This window comes from Lissotriton helveticus, chromosome 12 (assembly GCF_964261635.1).
Source record: "Lissotriton helveticus chromosome 12, aLisHel1.1, whole genome shotgun sequence".
Classification (NCBI taxonomy): Eukaryota; Metazoa; Chordata; class Amphibia; order Caudata; family Salamandridae; genus Lissotriton; species Lissotriton helveticus.
Genome location: NC_136073.1, coordinates 786,715,091 through 786,735,001, shown reverse-complemented (window position 1 = coordinate 786,735,001; position 19,911 = coordinate 786,715,091). Strand labels below are relative to the sequence as shown.

The following is a 19,911-nucleotide window of genomic DNA, read 5'->3' as shown; positions in this document are numbered from 1 at the left end:
ACATTAACACATACATATATATATATATACACCACCACATATATATATATATATATATATATATATATATATTTGCCCTGAGGGTGTTTCGCCGTGATGTGCAGTACTTTACAAAACTCTCAAAATAAAGAAACAAATGGCTACCTACAAACTGAGGATTTTTACGCAAGAAAATCAGACAGTAGACAAGTTAAGTTTGATTCCATTAGAGCTAGGTGCCGTTGGAGGACATTAATCAATCCGTTTAGCACACAGAAATACTTCTTTCAAATTCTGCTGTCAACAAGGTCTACTAAAACAAGTTTGACATTAGGAGGCAGCTACCTGCATAAGAAGGTCTCCACAAAAAACGAATTGTCCCTCAACTGTACATAAAACTGCACATACACAAATGTAGAGGGTCGAACGAGAGAGCCATGGAACGCTGACCTTCCTCCCTATTAACTAAGAGCTCCGGAAGTTCTGTAGGAAGCTCAGAACCTCTCTCTTCCTCGCTGTTTTTACTACTTTACGCAAACCCAGACTACAGCACCAGTAACTACATTTATGTATTATCTCTTGAGAAGTTAAGGTGCGCCACGCATCCAATGTAAGCGTTCTCTCCACCTGACCCCTGCCTGTGTCTTACCGTTTGTTTGCACACTGAAACCACGGGACGTCCTCTCTAGGCCAAATTTGATGGCCATTGCTGCAACCACTTGTAAACAAAATTACTCTTGGCATAAAGAGGAAACCTCCATCCATGAACTCACATTATGCTGGCGTTGATATTGTGCCAATGGTTACCAGTCAAGTTGGGTTCAAAACGAACCCCCCTTGCCTTCTGTACAAAGCAAAGCTCTGCAGGCCCAGACACAGGAATACCCGCTGACTTGCCCATCACAAACTAACCAACAAGAGTTCTACAGTCGATCGCCCAAAAATGTCTCTCGCTCCGCCCAACAAGATTTATAAGGTTCTATCTGCAGTCGCAAGACTAGAGCACAAGACAGAACCTATCCGTTTTACTATTGCCTCTTCACAATCAGGTGGTTTTTAGTAAGTCCTAGAAAGGACTGAAAACTTTCATCCTAGACCAGTCTTATGGTCTTGACTCTGCATACATCCCATGGATGGTTCCTGCTGCTGTCTACCACCTCAGTCCTCTGGCAAGTGGTATAGACCCAGCAGAAAAGCAGCATCGACCCTATACAAAAATAATAATCAAATCAAATGATTTTATTTCAACATCTTTCCTTCGCTCTATTCCTCGCCCTGGGAACGGCTGCGCCCATCCCTCAATGGACCCTTTTCTGGTTCAAACCTGGGCTTCTGGCTGCTTGACACCAGGCTCTGGAAGATGCCCCTGTGCATTTCAGCAACCAGTCATACAATGCGCTAGTTACTCAGTAAAGTACTTTTTAAAATCTGTCATTCCTTTCTAAGGCACTAAAATGGGCGCCAGCACCATTTTCGTCAATAGAGAGTACAGAAAATCCCCGAGTTCATCTGAATTTTTTAGGGAAAGATAATGTAAGCAGAAAGAGAAAAACAGCATCGGTGGCTCGTAAAACTATAGTAATGCTTTCTGTTTACGCGTCCCCGTTTATTAATGCATGCAATGGCCTCCTTTCTTTGTTGTGATGTGATGTGAAGACGAGAGTCTGTGTGTGATGTCATGAGGTTACATAGGACTCCTTATCGGTCACTTGTGGAACTGGCAGAGGACTAAGCTTGCAATATCATGCTCTTAGCAGACCATTTCCTGTGCATGCAAATTCTGATCAATACTTTCTCTGCCTTCAGTGACCTCCACATGGCTCCACCTAGACTGTCTTTCTTGCAGTAAGCTTGTTTGAGGGCTCAGATGCCTGCCCAAGGCCTCCCTCATGGATTCGTGTATAATCTGAAATTACAATTGTGAATGCCTGCAGGGCAGACTCGACCTTTCAGCAATCAGGGCTTGGTCAAGTGATGACCACTGATTTGGTCAATCATACATCGAACAGCTATAGGACAAGCCAGTTTTTGGTGTGCCCTATGGGTGACCAGATAAAAATAAAGTATTTGCTATTATATAGAGCCTCATTCATACAAAAATAACCTTACACGTGGGGAAACGAAGGGGTGAAGTTAACTGAGTAAACACTAATAGTGTTCAACTTATAGTTGTAACTAAGGGGAGAGGATGTGGTCTAACGGCTAGATAAGTCAATCTTGAAGCTGCGGAACCGGATTCGAGTCTCGGCAGGGATGCTCAAAATCCTTTGATCGTTGGCAAATCACTTAGGGGCAGATTTACAAGCCCCTTGCGCCACTTTTGCGCCACTTTTAACATGGGAAAAGTGACACAAAAGTGGCGCAAGGGGCTTGTAAATCTGCCCCTTAATGTCCCCCTGCCTAACAAAATGAATGTGACCACCTGTAACACATCTGGTGCTCATGTAAAGTCTACTGACACCTTCGGGTCGAGTTTGCCCTACATAAAACAAAAAAAGTTGTATTGCCGCTCTAAGAGTCACATTTACTAAATTATAGTTGGGAAACATCCTTTACAACGAAACTTTTACAACGCAGTGCTTTTACAACGCAGGTTTTACAACGAAAACTATTACAACGCATTGCGCTGGGGGGCGCTCTAGGATAGGGAATAGATTTAATTTACTATCCAACACCTTCCCTAGTGTCCACGGGGACTGGAGTTGGAAAAGTAAATTACACTATTCACTATCCAGCACCCCAAAGCGCTATGCGTTGTAAAGGTTTGGGTTGTAAAAACCACGTTGTAACAGCATGCGTGGTAAAAGCATGCGTTGTAACGTCATACATCCATTATAGTTCAACGCAGCCGAGCAGCCGAAGTTGCTGTATTGTACAAGGGGGGGGGGCGCAAAGCCACATGTACCAAATATGGCCAGCTGCAGCTCTCTTCCCCTGCGCACATAGTGAAAGCTGTATGCGTGCTGTGTTGCCTAGATTTCGTACTGGAAGGGTAACTTTCCAGTAAAACAAATCCTACACATATAGAAACTTAAAAACATTTCACACATTCGATGTGTGCTCTAAAGTTCTCAGAAATCTGGATAGTGAAAAAGCCTTTAAAGCTTTGTTAAAAACTCATCTCTTTGGAGAACTTTAATCATCTTTCCACTTTAAAAGTCTTAATCGCCGGGATGCTTTTGGAGAAGCCGCTGCACGCTATATGAATAATATTTCATTCATTCATTCATTCATACTGTACAGCACACAAGCAATGTGTAATACAGGCGTTATTTTTTGATGTGAAGCCAGGTCTTGACAATATCTGCAGATCTGGCGGCACCACCGATGGAATGCAGTCTTGACGCAAAGTAGCGTAAAGTGCTATTTCAGCCACTTTAAAGGCAGCTTTCCAGACCCAAAAAGTCTTGTGCTGGAAAGTAAATATTTTATCGAGACACTTTTTAAAAAAAAACTTATTTTATTGGGGTTTTTGGACAACATGAAATGAGCATCACATTTCAGTTAAATTTTCAGGATCATTCTCATAATATGCTCTCTCTACAGCTTCCTGAATACATTCAGCTGTGGTGGAGTCCACGCGACTACATTGATAGAACATTTCCCCCCCTCGGTTACTCAGAATCCCCAACTCCCATTATTTTATCAAGACCTTGCACTGAATTTCATCCCTTTGGTGGACTTTTTGGTGGTGAAAAGGTTTGATACATCTGCCCCTAAATGTGTAGGTCTGCAATTTGGCTGCATAAAAACATTACTGAGAGGCTGAACTGTTGGCAGACCTGGGCTGTACAAGTGGCAAAAAGAATGTAACACAAGACAGGGGGTTATGACTTTGTGGGTGCTCACTACATCCCCAAAGGTTACCTGCAGTCCACCCCTCGGATCACCCGTGTTTTCACCTCATAGTAAATACACACCTGCTGAAAACCTGCGCTAACTGATGATTTCCCACGGCCTTAACTTCCATCTCTGAAGGTAAATGACTGATTCTGCGAATCACAATATGTCACTTATTCCCAGTGACGCTTCCTGCACACCCAAGTAAAACTAAGTTACACCAAACGTTTTGTGAATGAAGCCAACAGGGTTTCGTAAGGTCCTTTGGTGGCACATACGCCGTGGACACCTATCCAACTTCACAACAAACCAACACAACAGTGCGTACCGCGCATGCTTTGCTATTTCATCTTATTCTTCCATAAGGAGGGACAGCCCGTGACATTTGTGGCAGTTCAACTAACTGCTCGTCTGTGGCCAAGCAAATAAGCGTTGATGCAACGCGCAATATCCAGATTCTCTTTGTCACCAAATATGTTCGGGGGTGAAAGAGGTGTGGGATGATATGGTGCATATAAGGACCAGAAATAATGCAGACAGGGTCAGACAGAGGACATCTCCCGTCCTATTACCTGGATAATTTAGGGGCGTTGGTTGTTCGTTCGGGAAGCGGGCACTATTTCAATACGCAGTCCATTCGTTCCGCTATGGACTTTAATGGGCTGGACCTTATCTGCTCCTTCCTAGCGCACATTGTCCTGCCAGCTTGGCCATAATACAGAGACATAACTCACCCTTCCGCCTTCAGCGCTTGGGTCCTTTGGCATTTTGCTCTGCTCAGCCATTATTCTGGCCGCTCTTTGTTCACGCCCCTCCAAGAGATGCGTCGATTTCAGGGGGGGTCACCCCTGGCACAGTTGGGTAAGAGGGCTTCGTGGGTTATATACTCGCTGTAGAGATCTGTTCATACCCTACCCGTCTTTGGTTCGAGCGCGGGGGGTACCACCACCCTTTGCCCATCAGATATCTAAAAACGTAGCATCTCTCAGTTGAGTAATACTAGCACCTATGAGGTTATAGTTCAATACGTGCCCTACACTACCATTGACATGTCCAGTGTTCGCCCACGCAGACCAAAGCCATATCAGATTTTTAGGATACAAGATACAATGATTCTGAGAGGAAATCAGTGACATTGTTAGGGGTTGTCCTGAAAATATGGAATGGCATGGATCCAGCCAACAAGGACCAACGCTGAACATCAAAAATTAGGTTTGATTTCAAAACAGAGACAGAAATTAAGACATTAAACAAAATTGTACTATTTCTGATTAAAAACAGAGCTGATAGAGAGACAAATAAATCTATGAAAGGGCTCAGTTATTCACAAAACGGAGGACTTTGAAAAATCCTGGTTCGGAGTAATGCCTCTATTTTCTGGTAGTCAACACGATTATTTTTGAAAGGAAAAGTTTATGGAACCAATTTTGCTCTCTTTTTCGATACCCCCATGAAATGAAGAACATATTTACATTAAATGCTTTAAAATATTTCCTGTGAATATGGTTATTTCGTTTTATAATTAACAATGTGCCTCTTCCTGAGGTTTTGCATTAATTTATACATATTTGAAAATGTAAATTGTATTTAAGTTTATTTGTTGATGCACTAAGCATTGTAGCAGCCCTATCACAACACCACATTCAAGCTGTGTGGGCTGCTAGATGGGGCAGTTCCCTTCGTAGAGAAAATAATTATTTTAAGAAATCAGTGTTTTAAAAACAGATTTTCTTGTGCGGTGGAAGTGATCCGGAGGAGTGGGCGTGAGACCCCCCTCCAGCCTAGAAGTGGGGGTCATGGTATTATGCATGCAGCTTTTCTATTCTTTTGTTTTCCTTTCATAAATGAAAGAGCAATTGATCTCAGAGCTGTGAACAGACCCTCCTCGGGCCAGCCCCCTTCATAGGCTGAGACCACCCCCCACCCTCACTGTGTCATTAATTAAAAGGGCAGAGAATAGGCCGGCTCACTCCAGACCCTAGACACTCGAAGTCAGGGGCAGGGGTGTTCCTTTACAGGCTGCTATTAGCTGGAGAGTTGGGGTTATGTGTGTGTAGGGGGGATGGGTAGCACATTGGGCACTTGGACCTCTCCATAACAACATGGCACCATCTGGTTTTTCTATTATGTCTATTTCCCTGACACCAGATCTCTCCCCCTCACACACACATTGGCTTGGAAGACCACTTCTGCATGTACCTTTGGAATATTGTCTTATGAAAAGGTGTTTTTGTGTTTCCATAAATAGTCCATGTCCCCTCTCTATTTACTCGCTGCGTCACTCTAATAGCACTTGTCCGTTTTGTTTACCCATACATCCTTTTCAACACATCCTTTCCCTATCTACTCTCTTTATCTCGTCTATCTTTTACGCTTTGTTCCATTTATGCCAATGCTCCCCCTCAGTCAACCCTTTATTGCCGATTTCCCTCACTCAGTCCACTGCTCCCCTCTATTTACCCTCACCTGCTAGGGCTGGTTCACAACCCCCAGCGGTCCTAACTACTTACACTTACCTCTAGTACTTACTGGTGAGGTTTGGGCCTTTAGAGCGAGCGCAATCAAACACAACCAACACATTGATATCAACCCACAACATTCAAAAGACACACTCAATATACTCTGACCTGGAAGTGATGGCTCTGGTATCCTGGCCAACCTTGTGGATATTAGAAGCCAACCTAATTTTTCATTTTTTTTAAGGAAAATTGTAGGACGTATCAGACTCATTTTCAGGCACAATTCCTTGCACATTTTCTAAAAGTATATTAAATGCTATGTATTTCTCACATTAGCCTTATTTCTTGTAGCCAAAAAGATAACAGCCAAAACGTTTTGGGATATCTGGTCACCACAGCAACATAAAAAAATATTTTTTTATCAGGAAAGTGAAAGGAGGGCCCCGGGGCTGTACTCTTGTAAGTTTAAAATCTATTTATTAATTTAAACCAAGTATAAGAGACAAAACTGACCCTACTGCACCAATATATTATCTTTATTGTGTAATAAATATGTCTCAGAGATTGTGATATATATGTTGAGTTTTTTTCTTGGATGGATTAGGTATGTGTTGATACTGGACTGGGCGCTAAGGACTATTGATGATGGATAACACTTTTAAAAGAAACAAAATATCCAGTTTTGCATAATGACAGCACTCCAATTAAACTTTAAGTGTGCATACAACATGGAATAATACATATCCACAGAGAATTGAGGGCACACGTCGCAAGTACATTTTCACATTAATTGATTAAAACATTGTGCATCTCGTGTGGGTTTAAATAGTAATAGGTGCCAGGTAACCCAAAAATTGTACATGAGACTGAAATCAAGATTATGCATGCTTAATCAAATTACATGTACTTTAACGTGCCTAGCTTGCAAAGTTTCGGATTTCACACATAAATGAAGATCATGAAATCTCACCGAAATTAAGTCTACAATTTGCATACTTGGATATTAAATAAAAATAAAGATTGTAAATACGCATTTAAATTAGATCTTCACTTTGCTTGGGTAATTTTTTATACTTATGTACTGTCGAGTTTAACATGAAGACATAGACTTGGTGGTAGTGGGGGCCGGCAGAACTGGACACGGCTCAGTGACAATAATGTGAGGCCTGCCTATCTGACAGATTGAATGTGGCAGAGCCAGACATGGAAAATTCACATTGAACATCTGCGAACAATGAGAAATGAAAAGATCCCGGCCATTTCTCACTCTCTCTCCCACCCCTCCCCCGCCGATGTTCAATAAGATGCCATCAATCCATCAGTATGCAGGAACAACAGCAGAGACCAAGCCATTGTCCCCCTCCCTGTTTATTTTATCTCAAGGCCTACCGGGTCAAAGGTTGGAGTTCAGGGTCAAGGGGTTTTATAGGGACTTCTTCCTTCCCCCCTTCCATGGTCTCTTGGCTGGACATGGGGGATGGACCGTCTGACCGGCAGATGTCAGGTTCAGGTCGCTAGCCTGGAGGCCATTCTTTCTTATGCGGACCAGCTGAGAAATGAGGGTACGTATTAAAAGACTGCGAGGTTCTTCCACCTGCTCCCACGAGCTGTGCTCACACTTCCGCTCTAGCCACCAATCAGAGCTTCGTCTTCCTCGTTTAGCAATCTGAACTCCCTCCGATGCCATTACCAATCAGTATGTTCCCCCTCCGCTTAAATAAACTCGGCAGTGATGAGGAGACCAGTACAACTAGGGAGCAACTTAAGCATCAAACGAACCAGCAAGGGACCCAAGGCTCAACCCAACCATAGGAAGACATAACCCATAAAACAACCAGAGAGAAAAGAGAGAAACCCATGACTCAAACTCAGCAAATAGGGGGCTGGAGCACAAACCAACAGAAGGCTGGCCCACATTTCAACCCAAATGTTGGTATTTAGTGACCAATCAGTTACCAGATAAAAAATAAAGAGAATTCACATTCACAAAATACCAGTAATACAAATCTGACGCTGCATATTTGTAGTTCAGACCAACTAACTAGATACTTAACGTTTAAAACATACAGAGAGATACAAAAAGCTAAACCCAACAAGGGGAAAACTAAGGCCAGAAAACGACCTCCTATTTCAACCAATCAGAAAGTTGGCTAATGCTGGTCTATGGCAAAACAAAAAGTACATGGGTCAAAACAACTAAGACATGACTCACCATGTAACCGACCAGGAAACAACTCAGGGGTCAAACGAGTTTTGGACTGATTAATCTTCCAAAACCCAATGTTAAAAAACAGATAACAGAACACTCAAACTAAAGCAGGAGTGAGCGGAATATCTAATTAACCACGGTGAAACACTGAGGTCAAACAAACTAAGGAGTGTCCAAAAACTCAATATAGTACAGAGTGACCTGAGGCCCAAACCAACCAGACAGTTATCCAAAACTGAAACCATACCTGTAAAGAACACTGAAACAAACAACTTAGTGACCTAGGGCCTGATTCACAGAACTAACTTAAGACAAAATCCTAAACTTACTACCATTTTGGTATTGACAGAAGGCACTTACTCATTTCGGTATTCACAGAAGTTAGGACTCCTAACTTTAGGACTCGTAAATGCCTTCTGTGAATACCGAAAGTCTTAAAGATAGGATTTTCCTATCTTTAAGACTTTCGGTATTCACAGAATACCAAAATGAGTAAGTGCCTTCTGTGAATACCAAAATGGTTGTAAGTTTAGAATTTTGTCTTAAGTTAGTTCTGTGAATCGGGCCCCTAATGCTTGAATCAATTATACAGAGTTCCAAGGTAACAAAACTGCCTGTTATCAAAGTTTAGTCCAACTCAACCATCAACCTCTGCTAAAATGAATGTGATAGTGACCCACAGCTAAAACCAGTCAGACCGCGTATGCAAGCTCAAATATATGAGACAGTGATCAGAGGTTCAAACCAAGTGGATAGGGAGGAAAGGCTTGAACCAACCAAACATCTAATATTAAAAGCATTAATTGAATGACAAAAGGTTCAGATTAACCAAGCAGTGAGCTAAGGCTCAAACCAAACCAAACTACTCAAATCCACTTGAGAATAACTCAGCCCTCAAACTAAAAACCAAACATGAAAAGAATGAAGGATCAAGCAAACCAGCCTGTCAACTGTGGCTTAAAGTAACCTGATAAAACAATCAAGGCGTAAGCAAGCTGTAAAGTGGCATGATGCTTAAGCCAGCTCTAGACTCAGTGTGGCAATAATCTTGGAATTCCCCGTCACTGGAACTAAATAAAATCTCTCTGATTCTAAATCAGAAGGAATTCAGTGTATGGCTGGAATCATCTTCTATTAAAGATCCGTCACTGCTACAGGTCACACCTTAACAGTTCAGAGTAAAACAAATCACATGATGACCAACATTCCTACAGTCCACCTTTCTTGTACAGACGAATACCAATACAGTGTAGCATCATCTGGTGTAATATTAATGAGCAAACCGCCCCCTATTTCACCAATGAGAGGCTTTCACCGTTTTTTCGAACCCAAGAGGTTCATGCTCTCTCAAACAACTAGTATGGTTTCAGTTTTTAATCTAACCTGAGAGCCCTCGCTACCTTAACACCTTCGCTGCGCTGAACGTTCCGCACTGGTGCGGAACGTTCTATTGCGCGGGCGAGGTCGGAACGTTCAACGGACGTGCGCAGCACTACCGAGGTAGTGCGTGCGACGTCTGCTGAACGTGCGCCGCACTTAAGGGGTTAAACAACAAAAGTGGCCCATGGCTCATTGTTCTCAATATACTTTATAAGTGCAAGTAATGAGATCCAATCAAAAAGCTCTAAAAACTTGGTATTCTAATCAATGATCCTCAGCCACTTAAGTTAACTAAATAATTCCCAGTAATGGAACTGAAGATCCTCACCCTCTCACTATCAGGAAATAACTTTCCACTACTAACACAACCAAACGGAATCTGATGCTCAATATAATTAAGGCTTCCTGTTTTCCGTTTTTACTGATTTTTACAGATGAATACAGACAGAAAAATGTATTTTCTTGTATTTTTTTTTTATGTGGATAAAAACGGAAATTGGGTTGCTTTTTGAGTATTTCTAAATACTGTGTGGCATGACAGCTAGGCCAATAGCTGTGTGGATTCATAGGTAAAGGGGTTAAAAAAGAAAGGAATTTTAGTAAAGAGGCTTTGTACGAGGTTGATACTGAAATTTCCATATTTTCTTATAAGCTCATTGATTTATCTTCTGTGGGTGCTTGCAGCATTGAAAACTGGTAGGCATTCAAGCCTGAGTGCATATTTACCGGTTAAAGAAATGTGGAAATATACTAATTTCAGCTTAATTTTTCCAGATAACCCAAAATAAATACAGATAAATACTAATAAAATTAGCAAAAAATAAATATGGATAAATACAAACGGAAATCTTAAAAAAATAAATACCATAAAACCGGGAGCCCTAAATATAATGTATACAGAAATTCACCGATAATTCCCACCACACGACCCGCAACAACTCCCACTAAGATGAAAGCCTTAAATGAAAGATGAAAGCCTCTCTGTAACAGCACTAGCTGTTATTATCAACTCAGTCTTCCCCAACAGGATGACATGTTGTGACAACTACTTCAAGCAATCACCAAGCATGGAATTATGCCAATGCATTCACTAAGTGAGGGCACACCACACAATCCCCAAATAAGAGGGCACATCAATTGGTGTGGCCAATCAACTTTGTCGGTAAGTTGAATGGCACAACAGTGGTATTACCAACACCAAGTGCACACTAGCAATATTCCCAGGTAAGAAGACGAGCCTGTGGTGTATTCCAGTAGGAGGGCACAGCAATGGTATTCTGTATAGGGCACACCAATGGTATTCCACATTATGCAGAAACTATAGAAATTCAAAGATAAAGGGCACACCAAGGGATTTCCAGACTTACCTTGCACCATAAGCATGCCTTGTGCAGTACGGCGGACACGGGTGCCCGGCCTGTTTGCGGCACACACGTAAACCCCTGAGTGCTGCACGGAGACATCGGAGATCATTAGGTTACCAGTTCCAAGTACCTGGATCCCTTCCACACCTATTGAGCGTCCATCTGCAAAGGATACAACATACAAGATCAAAACAATATCATTCTATCTCCACCTCTATTCCCGGTCTATCCAAATTTTTTTTTTGTCCCCATCGTGATGGATTTAATTCAAGTCTTTGACAGATTGACCCAAGAGGAACAGAAGCACTATAGAAAATATAAAAAGTAAAATATTCGCTGGCAAGGAGTATGGTGAATACCTCCCTTTTCTAACCCCCTCGGCGCAGTTCTATTTTCTCGTGGTCAACTTTTCATGAAACCTAGATTGCCTTGCTCCCTCAAACGAAGATCCCAACATTGGTCTACTTATTCTTCGTACATCTCAAAAGGTTACCAAACGTAGAATACTAGCAAGAGCGACAAATCTTACAAGACATACAAGGGGTAAATTGAATTAGCTTATCTGCCATCCTTACCCAGCCGACTCCAAGAGACGATGGGTCGCGGGTTGCCCGTTGCAATGCACTCCAAGATTGCAGTCTGGTGGACAGTGATGGTCAGGTTCTGAGGGCCCGAAAGGATCGCTGGTTCCTTATAAGTTCTTGGGACCGAAACTTTAGAGAAAGAAGAAAGACAAGTCAACCCTTGCAACGGAATGGGAGATTTAAATCAACGAGGAGCAGCAGAGTAATAGGGCACAACACATGGCATAATGTGATGCAAAGTGGAGAAACTCTATTTAGCAAAACTGCAGAGTGCCATGAAATAATAACAGAGAGGCTCAGATCTTGAAGATGAGTGAGATCTTGAGGATGAGTGAAGAGTAATGTTAAACTAATAGTTCTGTCGAGTGATGAAGAGTGTTCATAGTCAGAAGTCTTTCTATTCTTCATGTCCGCTGGGCAATATCCTTAATTAATTTTAACTCCTATCCTCCCTTACTTTTCTTTACTCTCAAGCTCCCTACAATTGTTTTTTCTGTTAAGTGGTGCCACCTCGTCATGATTTACAACCATTGTTTTTATCGGTTTTACACGTTTATACATCCAGCAAAACGAGACTCATAGTATCCCTTTTGAGGCCACTGAAAACCTTCAATGCTTTTGTCCTGACATCAGAAAGTGAGTGTTTAAAGTTCTATCCAGGCTGCTCTTCTCATCCTCCGCTTCATGTTTGGGCCAAAATCGGAGTCTTCTTATTAAAGTGGTTGTTGGAGGCTTACTCTGTCCCCCATCCCCTTACAATACTCTGGAAGTAGATGTTTCCTGCACGCATCCACTTTCAGGTGAAAAACCTTTTCTGCAAACCAATCCTCCTAAAAATATTCTAGCTCAATTAACCAGTTTCACACAGATTATTTTTGTTTGTGGTGCCTACATCTAGCTCCTAACCAGAACACCTTCCTTGTATCATAAAATGTGGGAATATACCCCAAATTAAGCAACTCAACTTTTCAAACAAGCAGGAAGCAAATGTGCATATGTAGGCATAACATGTATGGAGATCATCATTTTACTCTCCTTTTTAGGTCTCGCCTGAACAAGCGCATGCGCTGGTCAGGCAAGACATTTAGCGAGGGCTCAAATGCTACCATGGCCAGCCTGGCCAGCCTAGTGCATGTGCAAGGGCGTGCGCTTAGGAGCCGAGGTGCCAAATGGCAAACCTCGCCATACTCATTAAGCGCCCGAGATCCTTTCACCTGCGATCACTTTAGCAGCGCCCCTTTGATGTTCGTCTGCGATCACTTTTGCTTTGATGTTCTCGTTCAAAGAACATCAAACATCAAAGAACATGTTGTGTTAATGCTTTGCTGCTTCCCGTTTGACTTACAACATGCTTTCTCTTTCCACAAACTCGATTTTTGTGTTACTTTATTTTTAGATGCTTTTAGTATTACTGATACACACACAACCACACACACAACCACACGCACAAACACACACACAACCACACATACAGCGACACACACACACAACCACAACCACACACACCACAGCCACACTCTCAACCACACCCACACACAACCACACACACATAAACACACACAACCACACACTCACACATACAACCACACACAACCACACACACACAAACACAACACACACACAACCACACCCACACATACACACAACCACAACCACACCCAACCACACGAAGACACAACCACACACAACCACACTAACAACCACACACACACACACACACAAGCACACACAAGCACACACACAACCACAAGCACACACACAACCACACACAACCAAACACAACCACACGCAACCATACACACAACCACAAACACAACACACAACCACACACAATCATACACACAACCACACGCACAACCACGCACAACCAAAACCACACCCACGCACACAACCACACACACCCACGCAAACCACACACACACAACCTCAACCACACACACACAACCACACACACAACCTCAACCACACCCAACCACACAAACACAACCTCAACCACACACACAACCACACACACAGACACAACCACACACACACACAATACAACACAACACACACCACCACACACAACCACTCACAACCACAACCACACATACAACCACACACACAACCACACCATCAGTGCACACTTTCACCAGACATAGACACCATCAGTCGTCAGTGCACGCTTCCACCAGGCACACACCACCAGCCGTCAGTGCACGCTTTCACCAGGCACACACACACCACCAGTCGTCAGTGCACGCTTTCACCAGGCACACACACACCACCAGTCGTCAGTGCATGCTTTCACCAGGCACACACCACCAGCCGTCAGTGCACGCTTTCACCAGAAACACACACCACCAGTCATCAGTGCACAATTTCTACAGGCACACACACCACCAGCCATCAGTGCAAACATCAATTGTTAACGCATCCACAATTAACTATTGTAGCAATCGCAGTATGGCGCACTTTACTTTTAAACATATTCATCTAAAGCGCAGCATGCCACCATTGCTACAAAAATAAATACAAATTTGTTTTGGCCTACAATTTATTGACTTTTGTTGCAATTGGTGTTGCAATATTTAGCACTACACACAACCACAACCACACACAACCACACACACAACCACACACACACACAACCACGCCATCAGTGCACACTTTCACCAGACACAGACACCATCAGTCGTCAGTGCACGCTTTCACCGGGCACAAACAACACCAGCCGCCAGTGCACGCTTTCACCGGGCACAATCCCCACCAGCCGTCAGCGCACGCTTCCACCAGGCACACACCACCAGAAGTCAGTGCACGCTTTCACCAGGCACACCACCTGCCGTCAGTGCACGCTTTCACCGGGCACACGCACACCACCAGCCACCAGTGCACGCTTTCACCAGGCACACACACACCACCAGTCGTCAGTGCATGCTTTCATCAGGCACACACACACCATCAGTGCACGCTTTCACCAGGCACACACACACCACCAGTCGTCAGTGCATGCTTTCACCAGGCACACACCACCAGCCGTCAGTGCACGCTTTCACCAGGCACACACACCACCATCCGGCAGTGCACACTTCCACCAAGCACACACACCACCAGCCATCAGTGCACAATTTCTACAGGCGCACATACCACCAGCCATCAGTGCACACATCAATTGTTAACGCATCCACAATTAACTATTGTAGCAATCGCAGTATGGCGCACTTTACTTTTAAACATATTCATCTAAAGCGCAGCATGCCACCATTGCTACAAAAATAAATGCACATTATTTTGGCCTACAATTTATAGACTTTTGTTGCAATTGGTGTTGCAATATTTAGCAATGCCAATAGCTCAAACTTAATTAATGCGAGACCTATTGCATTGCAAATGCTTTTTGTTTTTAATTGTCTGTCTTAAAACATCAAATATAAACCTACTGCTCAACTTCAATAGTGTTGACATGTTTCTGCAATGTCTTAATACAGAATTAGCCTTTTTCAGGACTAAATATTTGACTCCTTTTTGTTGTCAGAAAACATTGTGTTCAAGTGGCATCTCAAACACCATGCCTTCATTTTCATATATTTTTCTTATCAGGATCACCATTTGCAAAGTGCTTAGGCTGTGGTATTACAACTCCCGTCCCTTATGTAATCTATTAGTTGTTTCAGTTCCCAAAGCGGAGTTATCGCGTAATAGCCTTCATATTGGAAACTGCTTGAAACTACTACATTTGTTCTGTCACAAGAACTTTGACGTCTTCTAATTACTGGGTGGTCTCTGGGATTCAAGATGGTATTGTGTATGTTACTTACCTTAGGGAGTCGAAGTGGATGGTCACATACATCATGTTCTAGCAGCATACCTTGTGGTTGAGCCTATCCAACATGGCCAATACAGTACTAGATGAATCATTTCAACTTTCCTTGTGGCCAACAGGGCCCTAGCTTGATATATACACAACAAAATATTCAAGTAAATCAGCAATAGAGGAGAAATAAAATAGAGATTTCAAGTGATGTGGAGTATCATGGAAAAATGTGGACTACTAAAGAGTTGTGAGGAATATTACTAAAAATGTGCACCAATGTGGAACAGACCAAAGTATTAAGGAATGTTGTGAATTATTAAAGAATCAAGTGCGACATGGGGTGCTGGAGGGTAATGAAGAATTGCATAGCCTAAAGAATAGTCGGAAAAAAATACAGTTCACATGGAATGAGAGAACTTCAGTGTACCACTAAAAAAAGGCATATTAAAAAAAAAACAGAATGTAGGATCAAACATGTTACTGTACAATGTGTTTTAAAATGTACAAGAGAGAAAATAAGTGTGGCGTAGTAAGGAGTAATTGCTGAAAAGAAGAAATGCAGGTACTAAAATGTCCTAGCAACATGTGATGAGGAATGCAGGACAGAATGAGCTCTGCAGAACAATGCAGAAATGTGCAAACTAGGACCGAGAAATGTTTATAGTAGAGCAATAAAAAAGGGATGGTGAATAGTAAGTAGTATTCAATAGTTCGTAATAAAAGTGCAGTTGAATGTGGAATACTAGCGAGTTATGTAGAGTAGTAGGTAATATTTCACAATACCAAGGATGCATGAAGATTAGATCGGAGTGATGGGAAGTGTGAGGAACAATACTTAACATTGTTGAAGTAGACACAATACTGAGCACTCATCGGTAGACAATACAATAGTAGATTTATTTGGAATATCGCCAAGAAAAGGAAGGCATAGTTACTATTTATGTATTCTACTTATAAAGCGCAACATTCATCCCAAGGGATATCAGTTGAATGTTCTAGTAATGTTAAGTAACCTTAACTACTGCAGAGTACCACAAGTGGCACGATTGATCGAATGTCTCACTGCGGCCCTCACCTGTGATCGATAGCTGGGCCTCTTGACTGTATCTGGTGTTTGCAATGTTGGTGGCTACACAGCGGTAGGGGCCGGTGTCAGAGCGTCGGACTCCTGTGATCTGTAGGATGCCGCTGGGCAGGAGGGTAAGCCTGGTAGATGAAAAGACATGAGTTAAGCAGATGAATTGAGGGTTAGCACCCATATAGAGCGCAGTTTTCATAGCCCATCATTCCAAGCAATGGCAAAGAAATCTCCAACCACTTTTGTACATCTATTTTATAAGCAGTGGGTAGATGGTGCTAGGGTTCATGCCAAGGGGTCAGGACCCAAATGTTGTGGTTGGCACACGTCTCCCAAATGGCTACACCCAAGCGCCACTAGTTTTGAGGAAAAGACTTAGCCCTATAGGGAGGTCGGTGCCTAAAGATCAATAATAATATTCCAGATAATAATTCCCAAAATCTAAACTCCTTTTTTAGAGCATAATGTGCTGTTTTAATTCTTAATCCAGAAATCCATTCAAACAAAAGGAAGAACAGCCGATACGTGTTTCGCCCGGTGGCTCTCAGGACTGCAGAGACCACAACTAAAGACATGAGTGCTCAAATCGTACAACCGCGACAAGATTCCCTGCCTTGAAAAAGCCCTCAGCCTGTCGGCTACCGGGCGACACATGTGTCGGCTGTTCTTCCTTTTGTTTGAATGTATTTCTGGATTATGCTCTGAAAAGAAGTTTAGATTTTGGGAATTATTATCCTGAATATTAATATTGATCATTAGGCACAGATCTCCCTCTTTTGTAACATGGATCTCCTTAATAAGAACATCAAGTCCACTTTTTAATGCATTTCAATCTTCTGTTTCTCAAGGTTCCTTGGAATTTGGAGACCATTTTGTAGTACTAACACATAAGTCCAGCCCCGGCCTTGCCGTTTACAAGCCGCTGTCTTATAGTACTTCAGTCTAGTTGTTTCATTTGATGTGCCCCAGGTCCATGCATCTCATATAGCATTTGGTTGTAAATTGAAATCCTAAGAGTAGGAACACTGTGTCCCCAGGTCATGGAGTCATCTACCAACCATAGTTAAGCTTTTGTCTGACCTAATGAAGTCTCACCGCTAACACTGCCTGTGTCATTCACCTTTCAGGTAATCCCAGCAAAACTGGAAATTTAGTGACTTGGAAATGAAGAGGCAGGTTCACCCTCTGTATCCACACACAGGGGCAATTTGCTGGGAGTAAAAGCCATCGCTTCCTGCTCTGGTGGCCCCACACCTACGGAACTTATTTTCAAGGTCATTTAGGCCCCGCGCCTGAGCTGGGGAAGGTGGTGTCTGTCAATAGATTTTAATATTTGACAAGGAGATAAAATGATGAAAAATGGATTGGTGCCACCGGTTTGTTTATTCTGAAACCCTTACCTGTGAAGGCCTAAAACAATTCTGCCTCCTGTAACGACAAGGAAGAAGACTTTCACCAGTTACTTTCAGCAGATTCTTTTCTGCCGACTTTGGGCTTGGTTGGCCCCAGTTTAAAAAGACCAGTACCCTCTGGCCAACACTCCAGATGATATGTGACTTTGTATGGAATTTATGGGGATATTTAGGAGTCCATCGTAACCCATACTACATATTGGTAGTTGCTGGGACACATGGTCTCTTCTTACCCTACGTATATTTTCCAGTTGAAGGAAGTGGTGATGGCATCAGAGTCCCAATGTGATTGGTCAGAACCCATCTTAAAGGCAATGAAGTTATGGTCGGTCATAGGCCAAACGGCGCCTGTGTGCTATAAAAGGACAAGTTCACTGTCCGGTATGGAATTCATGTTGCATCTGAATTTCCTCTGCAGAAACAATGGCAGCTCCTTAGTGTGGCGCTTTTTCTACAACACCCCTTCTATTCTACTCTTTATCATCAGCACAGAGATTTTTCTAAGGGACGCCACCAACTTCATGGATCACACACGGACAACCGAAAATACTTCTTGCACAATACACAAGCTGCCTGGTTTTCTCTCCGTTGACCACAAATATCCTGGATAGAACCCCAACACCATGGCTCATGTGCCTTTAACTGAACTCATCTCCTGAGAGATCTCATCATGTCTATGGCTTGTTCACATGTCACCAAGAGTCCCCAAGTTCCTTAGCCTTTGCGCCCCAAGCAACAGGGCCTCCTTTGGGACCATCCTTGTTCCTGGGATCAAACCTTCAACCTCAGAGTGAGGGTCCTCCTATCACTGAGAGCACCCCGAGTACCGGGGTCTAATGCAGTTTCCTAGACGCCCATGTTGCTGGGAGCATCTTAAAACATCACCCAATTCCTGGGCATAAGGAAGCGCCAGCGTCCACTCACCTGTAGTCCTCTGTTGTCAGCGCAGTCCGGTTCCGTTCCCAGGTGATGACTGCCTCCGGCACGCCATAGATGAGGCACTGGAACCGCGCTACACCGCCTTCCTCCACCGCCATGGACTCTGGATGCATGAGAAACTTTGGCAGCGCTGCAGCCAAAGGAAGAAAAAGAGGAATAAGATATGTTATTGCAAATGCAAAGGTTATTAGAGAAGGAAGCCATCTTTCCACACAACCAGTGGTCGAAGTGTGGGGAGAGTCCTATGCTTTTTTAATTTTAGAAAATCAGTTCCCCTACTTTTTGTGAAACAACATCAATCTTGTGGTGTTTTTTTTTCGAAATTTGAACTGTTTCAGCAAAAGTGCAAGTCTGGGAGTCTTCTGTGCTGTGAAACGGTGAGTGAGGCAGACAGCTAAACAAGCCTTCTTGCCAGGGTGCCTATTCCCTGAAAGAAATATAAATATGCCTACTGGCCAATCTGCAAATACAAAGGGTGCTTGAGAGCCGGTATTGGCTTTAACTGATGGAATGGTATTGTAAGAGAGCTACAAAGCTAAGCTGTAAAGTGTGTGCTTTTAAAAGACAGTTATAAAAAAAATTGCAGTATGTACAGTCTGGGTTATTACTAAAATCTATATTTTTGAAGCACTTTCTCTCATACATTTTTGCACATTTTGTAGCAGCCTATCATATACTGTGTGTAATGCACGGTTAAAATAATGACTTACATGTTCACAGTGCTTTCTGTCATAGACTGATACCTTGAAGCACTATACATACACAAGTCACTCTTCTCAACAGCACCAACCAGGATGCAAATGGTGCTCTGGAGCTGTGCAATAACTAATAGAGGTTTTATAATGTACAATAGTGCATTTCCGATTAACTT

The 19,911-nt window shown here is 42.8% G+C and overlaps 1 protein-coding gene across 1 annotated transcript in view; it reads right to left on the bottom strand.

Moving 5' to 3' along the window:
* LOC144798772 (immunoglobulin superfamily DCC subclass member 3-like) overlaps positions 1 to 19,154 on the bottom strand; it is a 49,406-nt gene extending 30,252 nt beyond the window's left edge. The window contains exons 1-4 of the mRNA XM_078669812.1: positions 19,026 to 19,154; positions 16,687 to 16,817; positions 11,807 to 11,944; positions 11,235 to 11,393 (exon numbers count right to left, since the gene is read on the bottom strand). Coding sequence (XP_078525938.1) covers positions 11,235 to 11,393; positions 11,807 to 11,944; positions 16,687 to 16,817; positions 19,026 to 19,153 — 556 coding nt within the window. The 5' untranslated portion in view covers position 19,154. The remainder of the gene's footprint in view (positions 1 to 11,234; positions 11,394 to 11,806; positions 11,945 to 16,686; positions 16,818 to 19,025) is intronic.
* Between the last annotated feature and the right edge of the window lie 757 nt (positions 19,155 to 19,911).